At 62.1% G+C, this 21,254-nt stretch overlaps 1 protein-coding gene across 4 annotated transcripts in view; it reads right to left on the bottom strand.

The window, feature by feature from the left end:
• Positions 1-6,312: 6,312 nt before the first annotated feature.
• The window catches only part of DOK7 (docking protein 7), a 33,226-nt gene continuing 18,284 nt past the window's right edge, over positions 6,313-21,254 (bottom strand). For 2 of the 4 annotated variants that reach the window (XM_032631767.1, XM_032631768.1), the window contains 7 exons: positions 16,795-16,914; positions 14,972-15,088; positions 13,453-14,150; positions 9,903-9,945; positions 6,801-6,827; positions 6,575-6,709; positions 6,313-6,449 (listed from right to left, as the gene is read on the bottom strand). In XM_032631767.1, coding sequence (XP_032487658.1) covers positions 6,313-6,449; positions 6,575-6,709; positions 6,801-6,827; positions 9,903-9,945; positions 13,453-14,150; positions 14,972-15,088; positions 16,795-16,914 — 1,277 coding nt within the window. Of the gene's footprint in view, positions 6,450-6,574; positions 6,710-6,800; positions 6,828-9,902; positions 9,946-13,308; positions 14,151-14,971; positions 15,089-16,794; positions 16,915-21,254 lie in introns of those variants that run through there. The other 2 variants (XM_032631766.1, XM_032631765.1) reach the window with 1 other exon arrangement.

Genomic DNA, 21,254 nt, shown 5'->3' with positions numbered 1-21,254 from the left:
ATGGAGGAGGGGCTGGTAGGCTTGGCTGGGCTCTCCCTGGTCTGGCGCTGAAGTTATGGGGTAGAGACGGCAGGGCAGAGGGGACGGTGCCCTGGCCTCTGACCTGAGCTCCTGGCCCTGCAGGTCAGGGTTGGCAAGAGCCCGACAGCCCACGGGGCTCCATGTGCGGCGAGAGGGACCAGCTCAGGGTCAGGTCCACAGCACGCATGGTTCCAAGAGGATCCACCGGGTGCTGTGTTCCCATCTTGGCCACGTCTGATCTCAGCTCCAGCACTGGGACCTGCCAAGTGCAGATACCCGTTAGCTGTGCTTAGAAGAAAAGCCAAGGGTAGCACGCCAGGCCTGTGTCAGGGCACCGCGAACACGAGGGGAGAGGTGGCCCCGTGACAGGCAGCTTGGGTGCAGCCTCGCTCCTCCATGGGTCGTTCGGCCCGGCGCCAGGCCTGTCCAGCACAGGAGGTAACCCTAACCTGGGCCTTCATGTCATGTCTGCCACCGGCCCAACCGGCTGTTGTGTCCCTCAGCCCTGGCCAGGCTTCGGGCAGGGCTGGGGCAAATGCACTGAGACACCTGTTGGGCCCAAGGGAGGACTCGGTGCCGGGCTTCCAGGCTGCTCCTGGGAGCTCAGAGCTCACAGCCACGCGCTCGGGCACTGGGTCCCCCGGTGTGCACGCATGGCCCAGCCAGGCTCACGCTGGGGGGCAGTGCAAAGTTGGCCCAGGACATGGAGTCGAATGGGGTGACCCTTGACTCGGTTTACCCTCGTGGAGCTGGCAGCCTAGAGGCAACTCCTGGCTTCAGACGTGTGCAAGGAAACGGGCCTTTACTGTGGTTTGCTCTGGCGCGGGAGGAGATGGGCGAGGCGGAAGCCCCCCCATCCAGGGGCGGGGGCTGCACTGTCAACCGCAGCTCCTAAACGCTCACTGAAGTAAAGGGGTGTTCGTGCGAGGGCACGGACGTGTGCCTGTGGCTCAGCGAGCGCTCCCACGGTGCTGGGGCCCCACCCCTCTCGAGAAGTGCAGGGCCCCGGGCTCCCCAGGACCCCCTTCCCCAGCACTCCTCTCTCCTAGAGCTAACCACTTGCACACATTCCCAAATCTGTATATTGGAACCTAACCCCCAAGGTGATGGTACCGGGAGGTGGGACCTTTGGGAGGTGATTAGGTCATGAGATTGGGGTCCTCGTGAACAGGATCAGTGCCCTCATAAGAGAGACCCCAGAGCTCCCTCGCCCCCTTCCACTGTGAGGACACACAGAACCAAGAAGCTGGCCCTACAGACACCAAGCCTCACAGCATGCTCCTGGGCTTCTGAACTCCAGAACGGAAAGTAAACGGATGCTGTTTACGCCCAGGCTATGGTTTTCTGTTACAGTGGTCCAGTGGACTGAGAAACCACTCTTAGTAAGGTTGGATTTCCCTGTTCAAACTTCATAAACATGCAGTTATAGTTGGGGGATGTGTCTGTGTCTATCGGGGTGTGTGTGTGTGTGTGTGTTGTCTGGCTTCTAGTAGATGTGCTGGTGAGATTCAACAATGTCTAGCAGGAATTTGTTCCTTTTCGTTGCTACGTAGTATTCCGTTATGGGCGCATCACACTTTGATTTCACTCCATTCTGCTGTTGAACACTTGAGTTTTCAGTTTTGTATGTAACATCAGTTAGAAATGACTGGTGAACATTCGTGGGGGCGTGGAGCTGCTGCCTCCCAAGCACCTCACTTTCCTCCCCTGGATTTCTCTCAGGTGCTTTAACGAGGTCCCTGTTGATGGGCAGTTACTTCTAATGTGTTTTTTCAAGATAAGGTGTCCTCAACATAATAAAGCCCACAGCTAACATACTCCGCAGCGAAAAGCTGAAAGCTTTTGCTCTAAAATCAGGAACAAGACAAGGATATCCGCTCTCACCACTTTTATCCAACGTAGTACTGGCAGTCCTAGCCACAGCAATTCGGCAACTAAAAGGCATCCAAACTGGAAAGGAAGAAGTAAAACTCACTTCTTGCGGATGACATGAAATTATACATAGAAAAAACTAAAGACTACATCCCAAAACTGTTAGAACTGATAAACGAATTCAGTAAAGTTGCAGGGTACAAAATTAATATACAGAAATTTGTTGTGTTTCTATATACAGTGAAAGTAAACTACCAGAAAGGGAAATGAAGAAAACGGTCCCATTTATAATTGTATCAAAGAGAATAAAATACCTAGGAATAAGTTTAACCAAGGAGGTGAAAGTCCTGTACACTGAAAACTGTAAGACATTGATGAAAGAAACTGAGGAAGACACAAATAAATGGAAAGATATTCCATGCTCATGGATTGGAAGAATTGATATTGTTTAAATGCCCGTACTACCCAAAGCAATCTATAGATTCAGTGCAGTCCTCTAAAAATTCCAGTGACATTTTTCACAGAAACAGAACAAACAATCCTAAACTCTTTATGGAACCACAAAAGACCCCGAATTGCCAAGTCAATCTTGAGAAAGACAAAGCTGAAGGCTTCATGCTCTGTGATTTCAAACTATATTACAAGCCTATAGTAATCAAAACAATATGGTATTGGCATAAAACAGACACATAGATCAATGGAACAGAATAGACCAGAAATAAACCCACACTTATGTGGTCAGTTAATTTACGACAGAGGAGCCAAGAATATACAATGGGGAAAGGACAGTCTCTTCAGTAAATGGTGTTGGGAAAACTGGACCACTATCTTACACCATGTACAAAATTTAACTCAAAATGGATTAAAAAACGTTAAGACTTGAAACCATAAAACTCCTAAAAGAAAACAGTAAGCTCCCTGACATTGGTCTTGGCGATGATTTTTTGGATCTGACACCAAAAGCAAAGGCAACAAAAGCAAAAATAAATAAGTGGAACTACATCAAACTAAAAAGCTTCTGCACAGCAAAGGAGACCATCAACAAAATGAAAAGGGAACCTACGGAATGGAAGAAAATATTTGTGAACCACATATCCGATAAGGAGTTAATATCTAAAATATATAAAGAACGCATGTAACTCAGTAGCAAAAAAGCAAACAATCCAGTTACAAGTGGGCAGAGGACCTGAATAGACATTTTCCCAAAAAAGACATACAAATGGCCCATAGATACATGAAAAGGTGCTCAACATCACTAATCATTAAGTTTTGTTTTTTGTTGGTTTTCCTATTTCTGCTCACGCCTTGAGGCATGCGGGATCTTAGTTCCCTGACCAGGGATTGAACCCGTGGCCCCTGCAGTGGAAGCGCAGAGTCCTAACCACTGGACCACCAGGGAATTCCATCGTCACTAATCATTAGGGAAACGCAAATCAAGATCACAGAGAGACATCACCTCACACATATTAGAATGACTATTATCGAAAAGACAACAGATAATGAATGTTGACTAGGATGTGGAAAAAGGGAACCCTTGTGCACTGTTGGTGGGAATGTAAATGGGTGCAGCCTCTGTGGAAAACTGTGGAGATTCCTCAAAAAATTAAAAATAGAACTACCATATGATCCAGCAGTTCCACTTCTGGGTATTTATCTGAAGGAAATGAAAACACTAACTCAGAAAGATATCTGCACCCCTGTGTCCATCCCAGCATTATCTACAACTGCCAAGATATAGAAGCAACTGAAGCGCCCATCCATGGATGAATGGATAGAAGGTGTGGTACATACATACAATGGAATGTTACTCAGCCATTAAAAAAATGGAACCCTGCCATTTGTGACAACATGGATGTACCTAGATGGCATTGTGCTAAGTGAGGTAAGACAGACAGACAGATGACTATATGATCTCACATGTATGTGGAATCTTAAAAAAAAAACAAAAAAAACTGAACTGATACAGAGAACAGATGTGTGGTAGCCAGAGGCGGAAGGTAGGGAGTGGATGATGCGACGAAGGGGGTCAAAAGGCACAGGCTTCCGATTATAAACTAAGTCACAGGACGTAATGTACAACACGGCAACTGCAGTTAACAATACTGTAGTGTGTATTGACAGCTGATGGAAAGCTGGTCTTCAGAGTTCTCAGCGCGTTCCGTAACTCTGTGAGGTGCTGGATGTTACGTAGACTTACCGTGGCGATCGTTTCGCAGTATATACAAATATAGAATCATTACGCTGTCCACCTAAAACTAATATAATCTGTCAATTAAACTTCAACAAAACAATAATAAGGTGTTGTGTCTGACACTGATATTCCAGAATTAAGACGCTAAACCCAGCACAGCACTGGAGGCCCCCCAGCCTCCAGGGCACCTCTCTGCCGGATCTGTGTCCAGCGCCCTGCACAGTCTCCCTTAGGCCAGCTCAGGCCTGAGGAGGGTCCAGCCTGGGGACCTGAGGGCACAGGGCATGACAGGACATGAGGGGAGTGGGAAGGGCAGTGATGGGGGTGTCACTGCAGGGGTGCTGGGCCAGGGATGCCCCTTCCCTCTCAGCAAAGGTGGGGAGCCCTTCCCAGACTTGAGTGAGGGTCCAGGGTCCCTGAGACCTCCTTCCACGACCACACGGTGGCCCATGGGCCTCACCCCTGGTGGCTGCAACAGCTTTGCCGAGGTGACCCTGGTGGACTTGGCCACCAAGTGCTGGCTAGCCGCCCCTCGCAGCTCTGGAGGAAGGGCAGGCAGTTGTCTGGTCCCCACTTGGCCCTGTGTGGCCGCCCTAGCTGGCTTAGCCCTAGCACCCCTGAGCCTCGCTGGCCGGAGGGCAGCCATCGTACGTCAGGACAAACCCTTGGCATTCGCGCTCCGTGGCCCCTCCACAGACTCCCGGCTCCCCGACCGCCCCTCTCGTGGCGCCCTTGGCCAGGCCCGGCTGACCCCGCAGGGAACCGCTCTGCTTCCCATGACCATGCTGCTGCAGGTGCACGCTGCCCAGGAAACCCCTCGGCCACCCACAGCGCCGGAGGGGGGCGCGGAGACCCTTCCTCGATGCCCCACACATCCACGGCCCTGGGTTAGCCTCACGGAAGCTCAGCAGGCTCATCTTATTTGGAAAACGGGAGACCCCAGACGCCAGCCACTCAAGGTCACTGGTAAGGCCCGGGACCCCCAGTTGCCTGTCCCCGAGCAGGTGCGTGCAGCCTGCCCGGGGCATGGAGGTCGGCCCCCCTCCCACCCGAGGGAACCCTGACACAGCTGAAGCCCCGGACTGGGGTGCGCTGGCCACGCTTTGCCCCCACTTGTGCCTTAAAAGGGAAGCCTCCTACCCTGGAGTCCCATCCAGGGCGTGTGAAAACCGGACCTGTTTGTTGAGCAGCCCCGGGGCCTTTGCATCCCACTAGGCACTTTGCCGCCACAGGCTCGGCAGGGGAGGGGGACTGAAGTTCTAGCCCCACCGGCCTGAGGGACCCGCCGCCAGGAGGAGGAGGTGTGGGGTGCAGCCGCTTGGGCTCCCCACGGACAGGCTAACCACGGCTCGCTGGGTCCGGGCTGGGATCACGGCAGGAGGCAGGGAGGGATGGGTCTGCGTGGGCCCTGGTCGGGATCCCCACCAGGCAGAGCAGGGCCCCATCTCATCTCTGAGGCCCGAGTGGGACAGCCCGGCTTGGCAAGGAGGACAGGAAGCCCACCGCCAACTCCAGGAACTTCCCACCATCCGGACTCCCATTGGCCAGTGGAGGGGGAACCAGCCCACCGGCCCACTGAGCCCTGGAAATGCCCTACGACCCACCAAGGCCACAGGGAGAGCCCCACCCAGCCACCAGGAGTCCCTCCGTGTGTCCAGAGGCATGTGGCACGAGCCCTCACCCTCAGGAAATAACTGGCCGGGTCGACAGTGGAACACGAGTGATTTTAAACCATTTACAGAACGAACTAAATGGGTCCCAAGAAGCGGGCAGTCAGCTGAGCGCGCGAGGGCCATGCCATCCAGGCGCAGGGCAGCAGTGACCCAGAGGGGACAGCGGGGGCCCTGCAGAGGGCGCCACGTGGTGGGGCCTGGCCGGGTCCCCCGTGGTTGGGGACATGCGTTTGGCTGGGACACATCGTCGTCACCGGGCCGCCGCCTCCAGGGAAGGCGCGGGCAGGTCGCATCCCAGGACCGGAGACTGCTCGCCAGACGCCGCCTCAGGTCCACCCGGAGCCGCCCGACACCTGTCCAGGCGGCACCTCCCGCCGGCCTGGGGACCAGAGCAGGCGTCAGAGGAGCGCCCCGGAGCCGTCCACCCGCCCCCACCCCCGCCCCAGGCCCGGGCAGCGCGCCCACCCTCGGCTCGGAGCCTGAGCGCCGGGACGCAGCAGAGGTGCCGCGGGGCCGCCCCCTCGAGCCGACGGGTCGCGTCGCAGTCTGGCCGCCTCACCGCGGGGTCCCCTTCCGCCTCTGCTCCAGCGCCGGCAGCCGCTCCTCCCGGGCCTGCGCGTGCCGGGCCCCCGCCCTGTGCGCCGCCTCTGTGGCCAAGATGTCGATCTGCGCGTAGCGGGAAGCACCGGCCCCTGCGAGCAGCCCCAGGTGAGCCGGCGGGGGCGCACCCACGCCGGCTTCGGGGCTGTGAGGGGGTGCCCGCGAGCCCCTGGCCCAGGGCCGATGCGCCCGGGGCTCAAGGCCCCTGCGGACCCACCTCGGATGCCCGCGCCGCCCTCCTGGAGCTGCAGGCCCAAGTAGTGCAGCTGCCTTGGGGGGGAAGGGCTGGCGGGGACGTTCACATATGTGGGCGCCTCACTGCACGGCCTCTCGGGTCCTGCGGGGAGAGGGGCTGTGAGTCCCCAGGCGGTGGCCGAGGCTGAGCTGACCCCCTAGACTGTTCGGGAAAGAGCTCCCCACTGCCCACCCCTCAAGTGTCCCGCTCTCCTCCTCTGCAGGGCCTGGGGAGCCTCCCCGAATCCCCCGTTTTCCTGGCCATCTTTTCCCACCCCACCCGCGTCCCTCCCTGACCGGGGTGCCCCTGCCCCCCACAACGGGCTGACCAGGGATGCCCCCTATGGCCCGCTGGACACACGTCCATCTTCAGCCCCTGGCCGCCCACTCTCAAACATCCCTCCCGGCCACTTCCTCCTTGGCTTCCAGGTGCCCTGCCCCTCCCAGGCAGGATGCCCCTCCCCCTCGGCTGAGCTCCCGGCTCACCCCATCTGCTTCAGGGACCCTCTTTGGACCGGTGAGTCCCCACAGCGCATCGTTCCCTGAGCGCAGGCCCACACTTCCATCCACTGTGACACCTCCTCCAGGGTGGCCCCAGGCACTTCAAGTCCCCTCCCCCATCCAAGAAACTGCCCCCTGCCTCCCCCATTTCCGAGAAGTCGATGGTTTTACTCAGCAAACGCCAACGGGGCTCCGGGCAGGTGCGACAGGAGCGCGGGGTGGGGGACCCAGAGTGCCTGGCTGCACACCCAATCCACCTTCCCCCCCACCTGCCAACGGGGCTCCGGGCAGGTGCAACAGGAGCGCGGGGGGCGGGGGGGGACCCAGAGTGCCTGGCTGCACACCCGATCCACCTTCCCCCCCACCTGCCCAAGAGCGCTGCCTGTTGGGCCCTGGTATCCCACAGGGAAGGACCCCGGCTGCAGGAGACCAGGCTCACGACCCTGTCTGGCCACTCACCGGCAGCCGACCCACAGGGGGTGGTGAGCCAGAGCCATACCAGAGGGCAGGAGCCCAGGTCCTCCCTCCTCCCTGAGGGCCCCATCTCGCAACACAGCCAGGCCTAGGGACTCGCACAGATCCACCTGGCCAGCTCCCGGCCCCAAGGGATTCAGGGGCTGGGATTCTGGTGGGGGTGGGATCTGGGGGAAGTGGGATTCCGGGAGGGAGGAGTCAGGAGGGGGGTGGGATCAGGTGGGGGGTTGAAGCTCCCACAGGACAGCCTGTCTCTGGCCACCTGCCCACAGATCCGGGGAAGCTGAGCCCGGTAGGGTCCTGGCTCTGCCGGCACCGGGCACTGGAGAGCCAACCAGCCCAAGGGGCTTCAGTGGGCAGACCCTACCCCACTCGCTGCCATGTACTGGCACAGGGCACCACCTTCTGGAGGCCCGCACCTGCACAGAAGCCTGTCACCTCATCCCTTTACCGCCCCAGCAAGGCCAGAGGGGGTCCTACTTGCTCAGCAGGGAGACTGAGGCCAGAGAGACCCTGTGTTCCCAAATCAGCCAGCCTGGTGGGAACGGCCAAAGCTGGGGGTGGGGACGGCAGCCAGAGCGGGCTGTACCTGGGGCTGACCTGCGGCGACAGGGAGGGAAGGAGGAAGGCTTCTGTTGGACACAGACCCTCTCCCGTGTAACCCGAGATGACAGGCAGAGGTGCCCAGGGAGGCACCTAGACCAGGGGTCCAGGAGAAATCTGGGCAGGCTGCCTGGAGAAGGGGGCACACGCTGAGGGGTGAAGCTGGGGAGCGGGGAGCGGGAAGGCCTGATTGAAGCTGGGAGAGCCCATCAGGGGCTGAGACGGGGTCTGAGGGGAGACTAGGAAAGAGGCCCAGCCTCCTGAAAGCTTAAAGGAGGGCCGTGGCTTGACCTGAGGTCACGTGGACAAGCTCCCTGTGGCTCAGCAGCTGGTTTTAGGGCTGGATCCGCATTTTCCACAGTGCAAGCTGGAGAGTGGGTGGAGGGCTTGGGGCAGCCCCGCATCTCCAGGGCCACATCAGGCAGCACAGGGAGGCTGCTCCGTCGCGCCTTGGCCTCTAGCAGCGCCTGCCTGCGGGGGCAGGGGTGCGCCCCTCTGGTGGCTGCTCCCCAGCCCTGGCTCCCCCAGGCTCCCCTTTACCTCCCGTCTCCCTCCCTGATCCTTCAGACTGAGCCTCCTGCCAGCATCTCGGGAGCTGTCTCGAATACTCTCTGGGCCAAGCGGAGATCAGGTGGGTCTGTCCTGACCTCCCCCTGGCCACACAGCAGACCCGGCCCGACCACACTGGGTGTCTCACCCATCACCGCTCTCTGGCCACGCTGTCTTGGGTCTGATTCATCTCTGCTTCCACCAGACCCAGGGCCCCTCCTCCCCCAGGCCCCCCACCCCAGAGGAAAGGTTCCTTGTCCTCCAGTAGATCCTGACGCCTGTCCCCTGCCTGTTCCCCGGAACACGCACTCGGTCTGGGTAAAAGGGGGAGTGGCGGGGGGGGTGGACAGCAGGCAGGAGGCATCCAGGACCATCTGGGAAGGCTGCCCACTGCCCAGCGTCATCAGGGAGTGGTCCTCAGGGCCCCATCCTGACCCAGGGAACCCTAGGCTGGCCAGCATGGGGCTTTCCCGTGGCCACTGTCTGACCCTGCATGCCCGTGGCCTTGCCCTTCCCCTCCTGCGCCCTCCACTCTGGACGGGCCTGGGCCTTGCTTGGCCCACAGGGTCTAGCCCCAAACAGGCACCATGCGCCTCTGAAGAGGAAATAAAAAGATCCCGCCCCAGGCTGGAGGTGGCCTCTACTCCACTGAGAAAATGAGGTACAGAGCACACCCCCGACCTCCAGCCACGCCACTCGAGGCCAGCCTCCCCCGACTTGCAGCCTCTCCCAGATTCCCAGGCCTTCCCCTGGGTCAGAGCCAGCATCTGCCCAGCCGTCACCTCTTAAGGGGGCTTCTCCAAGCGGACCCCGCGTCTCCCCCCGGCCCCCCGCCTGGGCTTCCTCCCACCAAGGTCGCCAATGCCCCCGCCCACTCCTGGGTCCCCGGAGCATCGTCCTCTCTGTTCTCTGTCACCCGGAGGACAAGCCCCCCTCTTAAAGGCTGCAGCTCCAGGCCAGAGCTGACCCCGCCCGCTCTGACCACGCACCGTCCCGGGCAGGCTGGCCACGCCCGGCCACCTTGTCCTCAGCTCGCTGCCGGGCACCATCGCACCCCAGCCAGGGCTCACCCCGGCTGCACACTGCCGCCCTGCTGTCCACTGTCACCCCCTCCCCGCTGCACCCTCCTCCCACTGACCCCCCCCCGCTGTCTTGTCTGGCACCGTGCCAAAGCCAAGGCCTACCTGAGTGCATCACCAGGAGCCCAGGGCGTGAGACAGCAGCTCCCTAGACCAAGGAGAACACGTGTCAGTCTGTCCATCCGGCACCCAGCCCAAGAGCCAGGATGCTACCCAAGAGTCACAAAGGGCCACCCGCCAGGGAGACCAGCCAGGGGCGGTCCCTGCCCACCCTGACACCCACAAACCCACTTGGGCTGAGGCGTCGGCAGCTCGGGCCTCCAGAACACATCTGGCCTGGCTGCTCTCGGCAGTGTTGGTGGCCAGCTGTGCGGCAGGGTTTGTAGCCGTGAGATGCACGAGGGATGTCACGTCACCCCTGGCCCCGGGCACTGCCGGCCTGCTCTAAGCAGGGCACCCCGGCTGAGCCACTCCTGGGGGCCCCGTGAGATGGGTCAAGGCCCCCAGACCGCAGGGTGGCCACTTTGAGGTTCCTGATTGGAGGTGCAGAAAGACTCCGAGAAGGAAAGGGGTTCGGGGGCTTCAGAGCTAGGGGCAGTGTCTGCCGGCAGATTGGGAGGGAGGGACGGTGGTCCACTGCCGGCACGTTCACTGCTGCCTGAGCCTCCATCCCCCAAACCAGTAGGAGATGGGCCAGCCAGGGCCAGGGGCACCTGACGGGAAAGGGTCCGGCATCCCCGGCGCTTCTGAGGAGGACAGCCCGGCAGTGGGGTCTCATGGGGGGCCGTGGGCTGGCATAGGGGTGCAGAAGCCTGACCCGCTCTCTGGGAGGTCAAAGGGGCTGCCCAAACTCAGGACACAGCACCTCGACCCTGGTCCCGGCCAGGCTGCTGGGCACCTGGGCTGGCCTAACCCATCACCTTGTGTAAAGGCACCTGGGCAGGCTTGGGGATTTGGGGAGGGTGTGTCTGACCTCCAACACCTGGGACAAGAGCCGGCCGCCCTCAGGAGCCCCATCACTAGCTGCTCAGAGCCCCACCCACAGGCGGCACCTGCTGTGCCGGTGGCGAGTCCTGCGGGCACAGCGTCAGACCCAAAGGACGAAACCACGTGCCATGGGAGATGAGCAAACGCGGCGCCTCCTGTCCCCTCCCCCTGGGCGCCAGGGCCAGGTGGGGGCAGGTGGGTGCACGGGGCCTGGGGAGGCGAGGACGACTCTCTGGTTGCCCCCAGTCCTGCCATTCCTGGCACCTGAGAAGCCCACCCCACCCCAGGGAGGGTGAGTGAAGCTGGTGGCCCCAGGAGTGCAGAAGCAGGTGTTCCCAGCCAGGGACGCGAGGCCCACCCCGTGAGCTCCGGAAAGATAGGGGACGAGGCCAAAAGCTTCCCACGGGGCTACCCTGGCGGCGCACCTGGCCGCACCCGATGAGAGGCTCCGTGCCTCTGGGCTGCCCTGGGCTGCAGGGGAAACTGAGGCACACCCTCCTGGGGGCTAGGCCCTCCTCCTGAGCCGCCCCATCGCCTCCCCAAAGGGCCGTGGTGGTCAGTGGCCACTCCCATGGAGGGCCCCTCCCTCCTCTGGGCCCAGGCCCTGGCCACGCCCCTCCAGCCCAGAGCCCGTCCCCTCCGGAAACTTGCTCCGACCGCGCCAGAGCCCTCACCTGGCAGCCCTCGGTCCACCCTTCCCGCTGCGCCCCTCAGATGGCTCTTCCCTGAAGTCCCGGCCAACGACCTCGGTCCAGGAGACCAGAGGTCACAGCCAGGGTGCCCGCACGGGCCAGGGGAAGGCCGAAAGCCCAGCTCCAGCCCTCCCCGGCTTCACGTGGAGGGCAAGTCCCTCGGCCGCCGGGGCCACCACCTGCTCTGGTGGAGGGAGGGCCGTCTGCGGGCAGGGCACGTGGGAGCACAGCGGGGCTGGGCCTGGAAGATGAGGGCTCTGGCGGGAGCGGGCTGCCCAGGCCTCCAGGGCCGCTCCCCACAGCCCGCAGCACCAGCACCTCCCAGCCTCTTTCTTTTGCAACAAGGCTGGTGGGCCCCTCTGGGGAGGCGACAGTAGCAGTGAGTCGAGCCCCTTTGACAGGCAGCCACCGAGCACTTCCATACAACATCTCAGCAGGCCCCTTGGGGCCCAGGCAGGCGGGACTGCTGTCCTATCTACGGAGGAGGCCCAGACAGGGGCAACGAGTTGCTGGGGGCTGCCCAGCGCAGCTTGCCCTTCCCTGCACTGCAGTGTCGCAGGAACCGGGCCAGAACCCCGGTCCTCAGCGTCCACAGGGACCTGGGCCCCCCTGCCTGAGCCTAAGGGACCACTGAGGACCACACTGTGGTCTCCAGTGGACGTGTGCACACATCACGCAGGCCACACACGTGCGTGGGCACACCCATACACCTGGCACCCAAGCACAGATCACACATGTAACACACGTGCACGCAGGATGCGCACACGCCACGACACGCATGTCACACGTGTGTGCTCGTCTCGCGCGCGGTACACATGCATGCAAATGAAGGCACTCACATGCACACGTCACACGCTGGCACACACACCACACACACATGCACACGTGCACGAGGCCTGTGCGCTGTCTGAGGCTGTTCTCCTCGTTCATGCTCCGGCGTGTCGGGCTTAAGGCTGAACAGACAGGCGAGGCCTCTCCCTGCTCTGTGACCCACGGGCCAAGGGAGGCCGAGCCCCTGGATTTCAGAGATAGTTAAAGGCCCCACTGGGAGGGCCGCGGGGGGGGAGGTGGACACAGCTGGCCACATGGAAAAGGACAAGACGATAAGAAAAAACAATTTTATTTCCAGTCTAAGAATGTATTACAAACAGTGTCAGGTGTGAAGAGCAACAAACGGCTTCAGCCAGCAGTGAAGGTACAAAGCGAAACAGTTACAGCTGAGCTGTGTGCGGGACGCAGCCGGCCGGAGCCCAGATCGGACGGACACGGGCCTCGCCTTCCACGCGGGCGCCTGGAATCGTAGCGCGAATGGACAAACCAGGCCACGCAGCCAAAATCCATGCAGGAGAGCAGGCCGAGCCGACCGCGGAGGGCGTGGAGGAAGCGCGACGCCCGCAGGCGGCCCACCGTCAGTGCCTGGGGCCCCGAATGCGAACGCCAGCCCGAACCCTGCGTCCTCTGGTCCTGACCACCAGCCCCTGGCTCAGCCAGCAGGGCGGAGGGGGGAGCCCGCTGCCCGCGCTGTCCCGGGGCTCCCGGCAAGTGACCCCGACCCTGTCCTTCCCCGCCCGCCCCTCCCCCTGGAGCGTGCAGGTTCAGAAAATGGCGTCTGTGAGTGAGCCGTCGGGGTCCCGGGGTCCCGAGAGCCAGACCCCCAGCAGTCCTCGGGGCCTCCTGGGCCTCAGCAAACCCCCCAAAGGACAGACCACCTGTGCGCGCAAGCAGGTGAAGCCCCTCGGACACAACGCAACGCGCAGGGAGGTTAGTCTCAGGCTCCTGTTTGATTTGGGCACCTGGTCCTTGGGCTCTGCGCCGGACCCGGCCCCCCACCAGCCTCCCACCTTCCAGAACGCACTTCCAGCTGCGTCCGCGGCCCTCCCTGCAGGCTGAACCCCCAGGCCGCCCCACGGCACGAGGGCAGCCCCACGAGGGCACCGCCCACCCCGCAGCCGCCGCCCTCAGGGAGGTGCATTTACCTTCAGTCCTCCGCAGACGGGACACGCGGAAAAGAGAGCCGGAGGGGGCCCCGCGTGGGGGGCGCCCGCTTCCCAGGGCTCGCCCGGCCCCGACGGGGCCTCTGTCGCCTGTCCCCGCCGTCGCTCGCCCAGCCAGCCAGAGGAACACCCCGCCGCCAGCCGGCCGCCCGAGTCCCCGGCAGCTCCATCGCTGGCGCTGCCCTGTGTGGCGGGGGGCGGGTCCCGGGCCGCCTGGCGCAGGCTGCGGGGCGTGTCGTAGTGGGGCCGCGGCGCCGTGGGCACCTGGTACTCGGCCGCCCCGGGGGCGCAGGCGCACAGGCCGGGCTCGGGCACCACGCCTCCCGGCAGGCTGAGCAGAGAGCCCAACTCCTCGGCCCCGCGCCACACGTCCAGGCTGCTGCCTGCGAAGGACGAGAAGCTGCCCGAGTAGGAGGAGTGGCTGCCCGTGGCGATGCCGCTGTCCGAGGAGCTTTGGCGGCCGACCTCCTGCAACTGCCGTGGCCGCAGCGGCCTGGGGGGTGGCCTTGAGGCACCTGCTGTGGCCTCCCCGGGGGCCTGGGTGACCGCCAGCCCGAGACCCTCCGGTGACGCACCCGCCGAGGACGGGGACGGCTCTGGCCACGGCACGAGCCGGCTGCTGGCGCTGACGTCTGAGTGGCTGGCCTCTGACGACGAGCTGGACAGGCTGCGGTCGTCCCCTGAACGGAGAGTCAGGGGCTGAGACTCCTGTGGGGCTTGGGCTGCCCGGGGTGGGCTGGGGAGCCTAGGTGGGAGCTGACGTCTAGCCCCCCCACGCCCCCGCCCTGCTGAGGGCCTGCGCTCTCCAGTCTCCAGTCGCCACCCTGGGACGGCAGACCCACACCCTGCCTGGACCTCCACGCCCAGCGTCACCCAGGACGGCCCCTTTGCCCACACCAGTCTCCTCCCTGCCGTCCCTCTGGGAACCAGACGTGAGCCCTTCCTCCGGGAAGGTGGCGGCCCTTGCGCACCTGAGCCCCCGGCTCTAGGGGCCTGGACGGAGAGGCCGCCGTCCCCACTCTGCACCCGTGGGACTGGCAACGATCACACAGGACAAAGGGCCCGCAGAGCTCCCCCGCCTCTGGCCCAGGAGACCCCGGTGCAGCCCCCCACCCACCACCCCCGGGAGCTGCAGCGTCCCCTCGAGGGCCTGCCGGCCCTTTCTGTCCGTCTCCCCGCGGAGTACAGCAGCTGAGGAGCCTCGCTCCCGGCAGCCAGCACCCCTGAGCCTTCTGTGTGGGCACAGACGGTGAAGCCACAGCCTCACCAGGCCACACCCCGGTGGCTGGGAAGGAATTCGAACCCAACCCCCCAGCCGGCACCCACGGGGCACCGTGCTTACGGTCAGCATCCAGGCCAGAGCTTAGTGAGTGTGGCATCACGAATGGACCAACAGAGGGCGGGGCATGAATGAATGAACAGGAGCTGGGAGGTTGCCTTAAAGGGACAGCTGCGGCCCCAGGGCCACTGGCCCCCCTCACGGCCCAGGCCATGGCCCTACCTGCGCTGCCTGGCCAGCCGGAGTGGGAGAGAAGGCTGAGCCGCTTCTCCAGCCGCAGGGCTTCCAGGGCCTCCTGGGCCACGCGCTCCTCCACGGCAGGGCCCCCGGCGCTCAGGTCTGCAGCAGAGGAGACGGTCAGCGAGGAAGCGGCCCCAGCCCCGTCCCCGCGGCCCCCCCACTGCTCAGGACATCACAGTTACCCCAGCACTGCCAGGGCCGTGTGGACCTCGGTCCAGTCGCAGCACCACAACAGAGCCCCTGGGAGCCCCAGCTCCTCCCCACGCCAGCACCCCAGCTGCCAGACACCAAGCTCAGGGTACCCACACCACCCCCGTCCAGGTCCCCGGCCGTCATCCTGTGTCCCGGGCCCAAGGACAGCCCCTCCCCGACCACCAGCAGATGCCCCGTGCCCCAAAGTGGACAGTCCCTGCAGTGGGTCAGGACGCTGGCACTGGACGAACTCACAGCCCCACCACTTGCCCTCCTTGAACCTCACAGCCATGACTGCAAAACGTGGGAGCAGAGACAGTGCACGCCACGCGCAATGGGACCAAGGTGGGAACGCACAGGACCTGCTTGGGGCAGGGTGGACCCCGGAACTCTATCTTCTCCCCTTCCCCCTCCCCACTGTATGTGAGGCAGGTCCTGCCTCTGGGCCTTGGTGCCCAAGTGCGTCTGACCGAGCAGCGGTCAGCTTGAGAAGACACCCCCAAATCTCAGAGTGTTAAGGCTGCTGACCCAATGGAGGCCACATCTCAAGAGTCCCCAGAGATCACAGGCTTTCAACACGACACCGGCCAGGCTCAGCGAGCAGGGACCCGCCAGCCCTGTCCACACCCCAGCTGTCCACACCTGGCCCATCCACGCCAGCCCCTTCCGATCCCGGCCACCCACACCACTACCTGCGGCTGCAATGCGGTAAGACGCCAGCAGAGGGCGCCGCCGCACCACCCAGCAGAGCCCGGGCGGCGAGGCTCCGGTCACAGGAATTGCCTCCTTCCTCCCCAGCCCGCCCCCCACCCCGCCCCCCGGGCCCAATTGGGGGGGGTTGCGGGGCTGAGGGGCCCACGCTGGGAGAAAGGGGACCTGGCACGTCGCCAGCCCCTGTCTCCCTAGGAAGTCCACCTGCCCCCGCCCTGGCTATGGTGCCCACGCAAGGAGGCCACGGATGTGAGCTCACTGCCCACCTGCTGCCCGGCCACAGGCCTTGGTCTCCCACCTGGACAAGGGGACAAGCGCTGCCTCACTGGGGCGAGGGGAGTATCGGTGACCCTGGGTGCCACCCACCCGGAGGGCCTCAGTCAAAGGAAGCTGCGATGACAAGGACCAGCCTTTGTCCCTGCCACGGGCTTGGGCCTCCCCGGCCTCCCCGAGGGAAGAAATGCCCAGGTAGCGTGGCCCTCCGCGGGCCAGCGCCATCCCTGGTCCAGGACTTTTGAAGAGCAGTGTCCCAGCCACAGCCAGGGAAGTGGGAGAGAAGGCCAGGCCAGCTCATGCAGCCCTGGCACCTACCAACCCCATGCGCTGAGGCCCCAGCTCACAAGGCGACTTCCAGCCCGAACTCTGGCTCCCACGGGGCCAGCCCTGACCCCAGCGACCGCAGGCGAGGGCCCAGCCCAGGTCTGGGAGACGAGCTGGCTCGGAAGGTCTTCAGGGTCCCGGGCTTGGGCCTCTTGCTGGCCCACCTGGTGCAGCTGCAGTAATTGTCCCAACCGAAAGCCTCCGCCTCTGAGCGTCCCAGCAGCTCAGACCCTGTGGAACCCGAGATCAAGCAGCCCACCTGACCCTCCCGCCAGGCCGGGCTCCCCAACTCCGGCACCCACCTGGGAGGACAGGCCGCAGCCCAAAGGGGCCCTTGGTCGGGGAGATGCCGCGGACAATGCAGTCGAACAGGAAACTGATCTGCTCTCCCTCGGCCGAGGACAGGAAGAAGACCCCAGCCCCTGCAGAGGGAGGACAGACCCCAGTGTCAGCCTGGCCAGAGCTCGGGTCGGTGGGGCCCCTGCAGGGCGGGCTCAGGGCCGCTGTGCGGGGACTGCCCACAGAGGCCTGAGCCAACCCGTGAGACCCCCCCGCCCCCGCACTGTGGTGACGTGAGCCATGCAGGCGGCTCAGGCCACACACCGGCTCTCCCAGGCCTGAGGACACCATCCCGGCCTGAGTCCGGGCTGCATGGCCTCAGCAAGGTGGGAGAGGGTGTCCTGCCCGCTGGCCCCAAGCCGTCAGCCATCTCTCGTCTCCCAGGCTGGTAAGAGGAGCTGGGGCGACTTCTGGAGGACGGGGGTCACAGAGTGGGTCGAGGAGGGCGTCCCGGCTGCGTGGAGAGCCCAGCAGCCCCTCCCTCTGGCCCACGCTCCTTTGAGGGGTGGGCGGCGGGTGCACATCCAGGAGGGCGGCTGCGAGACCTGGTTTCCTCACCCGGGCTGTGGTGAGGGGAAGCTGGCAAAATACAGGCGGTGGCTCCTGCCCTGCAGACGAAGCGGCCTGGCCCACCTCAAAGCCCCTCCCCTCTTCCCGGGCTCGTTTTCTGGGTGGGGGGCACCGGAGCCCCTGGTGCGCAGTTGCAGGGCTGAGATCCAGCCTCGGGGCTCCCACCCACAGAGGTGACTTTAAAAGACACGCTTACATACTGAGATACGGGAAAGTCATCGTGGCTTATACACGAGTTCACTTGAATTTGATGCTAACTAAAATAGCCTATTTGTGGTCTATCAAATTGTACATCTGCTTTAATTATTAGAGAAAAGGGCACATCGACCAGCAATAAAGACTGTCCATGTTAAACGTAAAGATTAAATAAACGCCCCTCCTCCGTCGATGCTAAGCCTCCCTCCCAGGTGCCAAGGCCACGCTGACTCTGTGTACGCGCTGGTCTGTTTTTTTATTTTTATTATTTTTTGAAACCTTGAAGAAACGTCACCCTGACTTCTTTGATGGTCTGTGTTCTGACAAGATATAAAGCTGTGCTGAAAACCCTGCTTTTCCGGAGTCATCTGGGAAGCAGGTTTCCGGGCTTGTCCTCAGTTTGGCTCAAATAAAACTCTTTTCTATTCTTATTATTGATGGTTTATTGATTATTTTCGTTGACAGAGGGGAGGCCCGGCTGGGATCCCAGACCAGGGGGCTCGGCTAGAGGGGGCACGTGGGCCTGGAAGACGCCAGGGCGCAGAGCGGCCGCAGGGCCCTGCGCTGGGCCAGAGCCCCGCCAGCGTGAATGAAGTCCCGCGGCCGAGTGAATGGGGACGCCGGGTCACCGGGGCTGGACGCCCGGCGTGGTGTCACCACACAGGAATCCCTCGGTGCCTCGCCCTCCTCCCTCTGCCCAAAGAAAGGCCTGCTCCCTCTGGAAGGAGGGTGCCCAGGGCAGACGGGGAAGCGGCGCACTGAAACTGTCCCGGTCACGCTCGCTGGCACCGAATCCCAGGGACCCGGGCCAGTCCCACACGTGGTGAGGCCGCCATGCCCCTGGGCGGCCACCAGGGCCCAAACCGGTGACACACCTGCTCGAGAGGTGAGAAAGCGGACGCCCAGAGAGGGACCACGTCCCGGCACCACGGAGCGTCTGAGCAGACGCAGAGCCAGGCCCACCCTGGGCGCCCCCAGGGGCCCCCACGAGGCTCGCTGCCCAGAGGGGCTGGGTTGGGGGATGGTCCCTCCCAACCTAGAACTCGAGCCCGGGACCTTGGCCGACGGCGGGCAGGCGGGGAGGAGGCCCCGTCCCGGCCACCCCCGCTCCCCGGGGCCAGGCCTCTAATCCGGAGCTTACGGTCAGCTGGCAGAGGCCTCGGCACAGTCAGTCCCCCGACTATAAAAAACCACATTACAGGGGGAGCGGAGTTGGTGGCATTCCACGGGAGTCTGTGAGCTCCCGAGCCTGAGCCTCACAACCAAGGGACAAGGCCTCCCGGACCCAGCAGCGACCTACCGCTGCCCCGTGGCTCCCCTCCCCACCCCAGGCTTTGGGGACAACAAGCTCCCCAGGTGTGCCCGGCCCGCCTGACGCACCTCCCCTGGCGCGGCCGTCCCCCTCCACGACTCCCCGCAGCCACCCGTGACACCCCTTCGCCTGCTGAGACTCTGCTCGGGTGACATGGCCTTTCCTGACCCCTGACCCCTGACGGTTCACCCGGTAATGCTTTCAGGGTACACCTCCTCTGGGGCAGAGCCCCCGACCTTTTACCTCCCGGGTCTGACGCTGTCCCGGCCGCCAGGCCCAGCACCTTGAGGCAGGACCACTTCTGAGTCGTCCGCAGTCCCCTGTGTCTAACCCAGGGCCAGGCGCCCAGGAGACCCCCGCGCTCAGTGTAGATGCAAAGGGGGGCGTGGAGGCAGCCAGGCCCCCTCCCCTCCCCAGGGAAGGGCTCTCCGCATTTCTTGTTTGCTTGTCTGTTTTGGGGGAGGGGAGGCAAGCTAGGGCCTGGACCCGTTTTGCCACGTTGTACCGGTGTGGTCACTGTCACGACGCCCCCCCGTGCCTCCTCTCAACCACGTCCGTGAAGGCTCCACCCCGAGGCGGGCTCTCTCCCGGGGTCTGCGCCACAGGAAGTAACCGAGGGACGCTCCTTAGGGTTTGGGGCCGAGGCCTTAGGGGCTGGAGACCCCCACGTTTGCTCTCCTGGAACCAGCCACCCTGTGAGAAACCCGGCTGTCCTGCTGGAGGGCGAGGCCCCGGAGGAGAACTGAGGCGTCCCGGCCAACAGCCAGCACCAGGGCCCCAGGCCGTGCCTGAGGCCACCCACCAAACGCCACTGCCCGAGTGACCCCAGTACCCCATGCAGAGCAGAGAGAGCCCTGAGAGCCCTGCCCAGACCACTGACCCACAGAATCGCAAGCCAGGAAACAGCACTAAGTTTGGGGTGTCTGTCCCCCAGCAATAAATAACACGGGAAATTAACAGACGGAGGAGAGAGTCCTGCAGATCAGGACACAGACGCTGTGGATCCTCGGGTGCAGCAAAACTCGCCCGCGTTATAAATATCTCCAGCCGTGAGAAAGAAAGGCCTTCCTTCAAACGTTCAATGAGCCCAGTTAGATCCTGGCCGAGTCCCATCTGAAGCTAGTCTTTAATCTGCGGCCTCCAGACCTTGGTCACTGGACCCCATTAAGAGCTCAGTCCCCAGCTCCTCAGAGAACAAGCATTCCACCCTTTGCTGACAAAGACCCCACGGTGAAGTCCAGTCGAGGACAGAGTCTGAAGGCGTTGGAGGACTTTCCCACCGAGAAGGTTCTAGAAAGCTCAAGTCCAGACAGCACTGATTATCAGTCAGGAAGTTGGCACAGCTGACTGAGCCCCTTGGGATATTATTTCGCACAGAGCTTCCTAATAGAGTAAAACATCTGGTAATTAATGTTTCGTTTGTCTCTGCCCTTATCTGGGGAGAAAGAAGCATAGTTCAATGAAATAAGTTCATTCGAAATGAAGTTTTAAATTTCACCTGATCATTTCATACCCACTAGGAGGACTACTATTTAAACAACAAAGAAAAAGAAAACTAAAATGAGAGCGAAAACAAGTGCTGGTGAGGGTGCAAGAAACTGGGCCCTTCGTACACTGTTGGTGGGAATGTAAACCGGGGCAGTCGTGTGGAAAACAGTGTGGCAGATCCTCAAAAAATTAAACAGAGAACCTCCATCTGATCCAGCAATTCTACTGCTGGGCACACACCCAAAAGAATCAGAAGTAAGGTCCTGATGAGATAGCTGCGTACCCACGTTCACACACAATAGCTAAAATGTGGAAGCAATCCAAGTGTCCATCGACAGATGGATGGAGAAACAAAACGTGGTCCATCCATACGGCGGAATCTGATTCAGCCTTAAAAAGGAAGGGAACGGTGACACCTGCCACAACGTGGATGAACCCCGAGGACACTGCACTGAGTGAAACAAGCCCGTCACGAAAGGACAAATCCTGCATGATGCCATTTATATGAGGTCTCTAGAGTCATCAAACTCAGAGATGGAAAGTAGAATACAGGGTGCAGGGCTGGGCGGGGAGAGGGGATGGGGAGAGAGTGTTGAATGGGGACAGGGTTCGGGAAGACGAAAAGATTCTGGGGATGGGGGTGGTGATGGGGGCAGAATCACATGCACGAATGTGCTCGCTGCCACTGAACTACATGCTGAAAGTGGTTTAAATAGTACATTTTGTGCTATGTGTATTTTGCCACAGTAAAACGAAAACAAACAAGACCAGAAAAACAAACAACTCCTCCTGTCCCATCCTCGAGGGAGCCGCCTCCCCACCCTCTTCAGCCCATCCCATCCCCATCCGAGCAGGAGG

This window comes from Phocoena sinus, chromosome 5 (assembly GCF_008692025.1).
Source record: "Phocoena sinus isolate mPhoSin1 chromosome 5, mPhoSin1.pri, whole genome shotgun sequence".
NCBI classification, from domain to species: domain Eukaryota; kingdom Metazoa; phylum Chordata; class Mammalia; order Artiodactyla; family Phocoenidae; genus Phocoena; species Phocoena sinus.
The sequence above is the reverse complement of the archived record's forward strand: the minus strand, read 5'-3'. Positions and strand labels throughout refer to the sequence as shown.